The 7,500-nt window shown below is 32.8% G+C and overlaps 1 protein-coding gene across 1 annotated transcript in view; it reads left to right on the top strand.

Moving 5' to 3' along the window:
- The first annotated feature begins 3,359 nt into the window (after nucleotides 1–3,359).
- The window catches only part of LOC107697823 (Nance-Horan syndrome protein-like), a 120,035-nt gene continuing 115,894 nt past the window's right edge, over nucleotides 3,360–7,500 (top strand). Inside the window, exon 1 of the mRNA XM_016498676.1 lies at nucleotides 3,360–3,823. Within this exon, the coding sequence (XP_016354162.1) occupies nucleotides 3,391–3,823 (433 nt within the window). The 5' untranslated portion in view covers nucleotides 3,360–3,390. The remainder of the gene's footprint in view (nucleotides 3,824–7,500) is intronic.

The following is a 7,500-nucleotide window of genomic DNA, read 5'->3' on the forward strand; positions in this document are numbered from 1 at the left end:
ATATATATATATATATACTGTATGTGTGTGTGTGTGTTTTAATAATAAAATAATTTGTTTTATTTATTAATTTACAATTATATATGAATATATATTATATAATTATATTACACTGTTCAATTTAGTGTGTGTGTGTATTTATTGTTAATTTAATTCACAGTTATATTATTTTTGTTAATATATTTTATTATTATTTATATTGTAATAGTAAAATGTTTGTTTTATTATGTTATCTTAATCTAGATTTATGTTTATTTCTAAATATACTTATATTTTATTAATATGTTTTAATTTGATGAAATATAATGTTTTTTATATGGATTAATTTAAGATAATATTTTTATACATTTTTATCATTACATTACACTGCTGTGTTGACTTTACATTACAATAAAATATTTTGTTTTATTTATTAATTTACAATAATGTTCATTTATAAATATACTGTTGTTCATTGCTAATTTACAGTTCTATTATTTTTGTTAGTCTTATATTTTATTAATATTTTTATTTTAATAATAAAATGTTGTATTATTAGTTATTAATCTAGAGTTATGTTCATTTATAAATATATTTTATTAAGATTTTTTATTTTGGTAAGTTACGATTTTTTTTATTATCAGTTCTTTGAACTGGCAGTAACGGGACCTAGATTAAATAGTGTAAAATTCAGAGTGGAAGCATGTAGAATGAACTTCACTGTGCAAGCCTCTGCACTGTATTTTAATTAAGTTAGATTATTTGATTAAAACAGTAATTTTGGAAGCATGTTGTCCCCGGCCCCTGATTGAGAACCGCTTACCCAGATCCATCCCGATCAAACATAAAAGTATCTTCTCTATCTGAATGTGAAGTTGTGACCATAACAGAAGGCTGTGATGGATCTGCCGCTACACTGTAAAAAATGACCGTGAATTTAACGGTAAAAGACTGTAAAAATGCTACAGTAAAAACCTGTTAAATGGTTAACGGTAAATTCCCCTACTATATACGGTGGAAAACTGTATTGGACATTACATGTATTGGACATAAATTTTACGGTAGTATACCGTTTTTGGAAGGGAAAAATACCGTATAATTTACAGTGAATAACCGTAAATTGACATTCCCAGAATTCCCTGCGTTACATTTAAAATTTGATGTTTTTTTGTTGAAATAACTGTTTCTTCTTAGTTTTTTTCTTATCAGATTTGCATATTAGGGTTGTGTGTTACGCCTAATGTTGTTAAATGAATGTTTATTGCATTATTTCAGTTTCATGTGTGTTACCATGATGGTGTTTAGCGTTTGTGTGAATGACACTGTGCACCTTCTATATATGTTGTTATTTAATAGCTGCTTGTGATGGGCTTTGGTTCGTCATGTGACGTTCTCATCACCCCCTGCATTTGGTGGTTATCAGTGTATTACAAAAGTACAAAACAGATTTCAGTACTTCAATAGGTTGGTATATTAACATTATATCAGTTAATGAAATTATGGTATTTAACTGTAAATTTAAGTTAAAACCGTAAAACCTAAAACGTTGCTACCGTATTTTTTACGGTAAAATTCCGGCAACCACAGCTGCCAGTTTTTTACCGTAAATTTTACGGAATTTTTTTTACAGTGTAGAGGAATCTGCAGCGTTTGAAGAAACAGACAGTGATTCACTGAGCACACCCAATTCATTCAGCGTGTGAGTGTGTTTTTGCTTTGCAGCGATGGCAGTTGTGTGTGAGACTCCAGTGTGAGCGGCGCAGTAGGAAGGGACGAGAGCTCTTCAGTTCTGATCAGGCTTTAGTGAAATTCCTCACTCAGCAAATGTGAATGAGACTCTCAGTGACGCGTCCCCACAGGAATCTCTCTCTCTCTCTCTCACACACACACACACACTAACCTGCATGGACTGAAGTGTGGAAACACATCACTGATGTTTCACTCACACACAATCTGCAAAGAACAACATTTGTCCACTAAAAGGTCAGTTATTGTTTGCGTTACAGGTTTAAGGGTTATTAAACAAGCTAATATTTACCACAAGCATCAAAATGCATTCTACGCTATTCTGTTCTATTCTACAGGGAAAAAACAGGGAAAGTCGTCAAATGTGAAGTTGTCATGGGGGCTTCTAAAGTCTAGGTATTTCAAGTCGGGGCAGGTTGTCACATTTTATATGTTGTAATGTTATACGATTAATTACAGTTTCTATGAACCAAAATAATGGTTTGATATTTTGTATTACCTTTTGTGTTTTTTGCTTTTACAAATTTCTTTGGATTATAGTTGTGTTTATTGGTTCATTTGTTATTCATATTTGTTTTACTGATTAAATTTTGCTCAAATGTCATATAATATAGGCCAGACTTTAAATCAATAGGGGGCCCAGCAATTATGGTTTGATCTAGTTTGCAAAATGAAAGTATGCATTAAAGAAAAATACAATATTAAGTTTAGAATTTCAACCAAAACTTTTTTAAACATCATTGTCCCTTCCATATTAAAATGTATTAAGTCAAATTAAAATGTAATACATGTATATAACTCTGTAATCCTGTACGTGTATTGTACTAAAAAAAAAAAAAAATTAATTAAATGGAATTAAGCTGAAATAAATGTAAATATTAATATAAGATGGAATGCTTACACATTCAAAAACTTAAAATTAGAAATGTTGCCTTTGAAACAAAATAATAATAATTTAATGAGAATAAAGTCATAGCATTGGGAGATTAAAGTCTTAATATTTTCATAATAAAGTCCAAATGACCAGAACAAAGTAATGGCAATACCAGAAAAGTTAATAATTTAAGACTTTGTACTTTATTCTCAAAATATTATAACTAGTTTCACAATGCTACGACTTCATTCTCCTAATCTTTATTATTTTGTATATGGCATTAAAACTTGTAAAAATGGCTCAAACTAAAACTGGAAAAAGAAAAAAAAAGTTAAATAGAAATAAAATCAAAATAAAATGACAAAAGCATAAAAAAATTACTACAACTAAAACTAAATTTGAAAAATTGAAATATAAAAATAAAAGTTATTTCATTTATTATAATTAATAATATATAATAAACTAACACCTCATCAATACTGTTAATTTTATTATTAATAATAATGATAATAATAAGCATTGATTTTTTTTAAATGGTGTTTTTTATCCAGCAAGGGATTTAAAAAAAAACAAGTTTTTCATGTTGAAGACCTCTTATTTAAGATATTTACCATAAACTGACTTTGAAAAACATCTGTCTGTCTCGTGAATAGAAAGCGATTTTTCCGGATCCAAATGTCGCCACACTCCACTCCAGGTTTTCGCTCCGTCTTTCCTTAAAAGCATTCGGAGTTTAAAGCGCAGAAAAACACGCCAGTGGGTTCAGCGTGTGTGTGTGTGTGTGTGTGTGTATGTGTGTGTGTGTGTCCAGTCGAACGGAGGATGGAGGACGAGCCGCGAGAGACCCTGGACTGACGGAGGAGGAGGGGGTCTTGCTTTTTACATGGAACCTGTTTGCGTTTTCCTCCAAAGGTGGATTTTATACTGAAACACTACATGACAAAATGCCATTTGCCAAGCGGATCGTGGAGCCCCAGTGGCTGTGCAGACGCGCGGACGCGGATGAGGAGGGTCTCCTGCGCCAGGACCTCTGCGCCTTCAGTAATGTGGCCCTGTCCCGGACCCTGCGCCAGCTGTCGGATCTGGCCAAACACGCCTGCTCGCTCTTCCACGAGCTGGAGCACGAGCTGCTCGCCACGAACCGGCGCGTCTGTGCGCTCCGGGAGAAGATGAGCAGGATCCAGGAGACCACCGGCGCGCTCGACCCCAAACAGGAGGCAGTGCGTGAGTACCTACCCCGCTCCAGGAGTGTCTTTTGTATCCAAAAAAGTGATGAAGAGTTCGTTTTCTCAAGGTTTAGTCCTGCGTAATGGTGATCGATTGCACTTGCGATCTTTGGGTCACCAGTCCAGATGTTTTACCGCTCGGACACATCACACAAACAGCCCTTACAGAGTTATGTAATGCAAGTATTTGTTTACTTTTGCGCGCTCTTGTCTCCTCTCCAGCGCGCACGACTGATGGTCAAGTGGTTAAAGATCTGGACTTGAGACCGAAACTTGTAGGTTCGACCCCAATATAAAGTGATTCATGGACTATCCACTTGATCAAAACTCTCTAAACATTCAGGTTACTCTAAGGGGCGCATGTGGTTATATGGTTTCTAGGTAGACCATCTTGATCAAGCTGGTTTTTAGATCCTAGACCAGCTAGAAACCAGCAAACATGTTCCAAAACGCAGCTACTGTAGGGCTGTGAGTCACTGTGGAGAATGTGGTGAAAGTAGTTGGTTTATGTAGTGAAGGACAGCAGAAGGGGGGTGTGTGCTCTTCACACCAGATGACATTGGGAAAACATGATTCTTGTTACTGAGAACATCATTTCCGTGTTGCGTAAGAACAGATTCTGTCATTTATGCACATGCGAAAGTGAAACCAGCCTGATGTCTGTGATCCGTGATGAATCGAGTCAGAGCGTGTGTTTCTGTTGGAAGCTGTGCTTCGTTTGTGTGGTATGATGAGATTAGTAAGGTTAGATTAGTAAAGTTTTGTGTATTTGCTGATTTCAAATGGACCTGCAAGAGTGAAAGAGAAAGTCTTTTTTTTATTTTTTTTTTTTAAAGTGTTTTAAAGTCTCTGGCCTTTTGGATTTATTATTATTATTATTATTATTATTATTATTAATCATGATAGTGTTTTAATAATATTTAATTATAATAGTAATTATTTATTATGTTTTATGTTTTGTATAATTTTATTTATAATTTATTGTTTCTTATTTATTAATAATATTACAACTATTAATAATAATAATTATGCACATTTAAATAATTAAATAAAATATTAAATATTAAAAAATATTACATGATAAAATATTAATGAAATAATACAAAATATAAAACAATAAAATTAGATAATACTTATAATAATTATAATAATAATTTTCTTATTATTATTATTGTATTTTTTGTTTTGTATTATTTTATTGTTTCATATTCATTTTAAATGTTTTATATAATAATAATATCACATTTATTTAATGTGTTGTTTTATATTTTGTATTATTCCATTTATATTTTGCTTAATTATTTTATTTAATTGTTTTATAACAACAACAACAGCAGCAACAACAACAACAACAACAACAACAACAACAACAACAACAACAACAACAACAACAACAATAATAATAGTAAATATTTTGTAAAATATGAAAACAATAATAAACAAATGATATAACTAAAATAATACAAAATATAAAACATAAAATTAAAATTGATATTATTATTGCTGTTGTTGTTATTGTGATCAAAACATCTGGCATTGTAGAAAAGTCCATAATGTTCTCTTTAAGAGACACTTGGACTTAGCATGGATGATCTTAAAGATTTTGATAAATACACATGACCACCATAGTGGACAGGATTGAAAGAAATATTTCAGAAGAGCTGAAAGATTCTATCAAATTATTATGGTTGTTTTTGTTATTTTATTATTTATTTATTTATTTATTGTTCAAGGTTAATGTAAAACTGCGAAAATGTAAACTGTGAGTAGTTCATCAAAGAATGGATGTTTGTTATAGCAGAAAACCCTCTACGGTGCTGTCAGGACGTTCTGTCTCCTCATGCTGTCTGAATCTCCTGATCTTCAGGGTCATTTCGGGGGAATGTGGTGTTTATGGAATAACACCCAACCTGGCGTGTCCTTCCAGCCCTCCTTCCTTCCCCGTCCCGTCTTTCTTTAGCCACTTATAGTTTATTTTGCTCTGGGAGGTCTCATTCAAACACTTTCCTCATGAGGTTCGTTTCTGTGTGTGACCCATTCAGGGAAGTCTGGCCCAACTGAGACTCTGAGAGGATCCTGAGCAAAGTTCACAACACATCAGCTTGTGTAATCCAGCTCCCTTTAGACAATCCATAAGGCTGGAATCTCCGCTCCAGCAGTCTGTTTCAATAACTGAATAAGTGCCTGTTTCCAGCCTCTCGTTCCTGTTTAACCTGTCATTTGGAGGTCAAATGTCACTAATGCACTTCGTCCAGCACTAGTCGCTGGTACCTGCGGGTCATTATGGGTCAGACAGATGGATTTCGTCATTAATCAAATAGATTGGGATCTTTTGTTTGTGTCAGTCTGCTTAAACATGACATCGTAATTATGGTTATTCATCAAACCAACCCCATAAAGGTTTATTTTTCATTTTTGCCAGCAGTTACAACAGACTTGAGCGGAGAGGAGACCGAATCATGCAAAAGTTTTAGTTACAAAGCCATTTTAAAGAGAGAGAGAAAAAAATCCAGACACATTTGTCATGCATTATCAGTCAAAAATGTGCAAAATATGCGATTACCAAATTGAAGTGAGTAGTATTCAGTAGGTGCACGATCAATCAAAATAAAACCAAAATCACAATATGGTTTGGTGTGATAATCAAATCATATTCAAATTTAGTTAAATAAATATATGGCTACATGTTTCAGAGTAAAGTGTGGCACTGAAGAGAAACTTTAAGGACTTGACTGCAATTTTTCATTAAAATAAAAGTTGGATGGTTTGGTTTAACTTTTGAAAATTTAAAATAAATAAATAAATAAATAAGCCATAAATATTAGTATTGAAATGTAAAAGTTGAAAATAAAATTATTATTATTAAATACTTTTTTATTTTACCGTGAAATATTACAATAGTATTCTTATTTGTTTTATTTAGTCATTTTTATATTATTGTTATAATTATTATTTAGCCATATTGATTGATACATACTCACAATATTTTAGCCAAATTGTGCAGCCCTACAAACCTGCATTTTTTTTTAATAGCAATCACAATTTTTATTTTTATTTTTATTTCTATTAGATTTTTTTGCCCCAAATTGTGCAGTCTTAGTATTCTGCTATTATGTGGAATGTTATGTAGAATAAAACCTATGTTTAGACTCCTGACAAAGTACTATTTTTAACTTTTTATGTGGAAAAATGTACTTGGTGCACCTTTATGTGTATTTTTACATTGATTTTATCATTGCTCATACTCAAGGTTAGAGCTCTGTTTAAATCCTAAATATTAAACTTTAGTGTGTAACTTGAGCCTGTAAGCAGCCGCCCAGAGCGCCCTAAAAAACACTAAACCACTCTGAACACCTTAGCAACCACTTAGCAACATCCTGTGATCCATCCAAACAGTCTAGCATTGTGGCACAGGTTTTATGTTGGCAATCTCAGCTCATATTTTCTTCAGAAAATGTAAAACTGGTTTCTGAGCTAACAGCTGGTATTGTGAGGATGATGTTGGTTTCTCATATCAGAGGAACTTTTGAAGTCTGTGTTATTGTTGTGGTAATGATATATTGAATAGATTTGTGTACACCCTTTCCCAGCACCATAATTACCCTCCATCAGCCCTTTCACAGTGATTGTCTCTTGTGCGCTTTAACAACAGAGCAGCTAATATGAATCTGAATC

The sequence above is a fragment of the Sinocyclocheilus anshuiensis genome, unplaced genomic scaffold (genome assembly GCF_001515605.1).
Source record: "Sinocyclocheilus anshuiensis isolate Anshui unplaced genomic scaffold, SAMN03320099.WGS_v1.1 scaffold78, whole genome shotgun sequence".
In the NCBI taxonomy this organism is placed as follows: Eukaryota; Metazoa; Chordata; class Actinopteri; order Cypriniformes; family Cyprinidae; genus Sinocyclocheilus; species Sinocyclocheilus anshuiensis.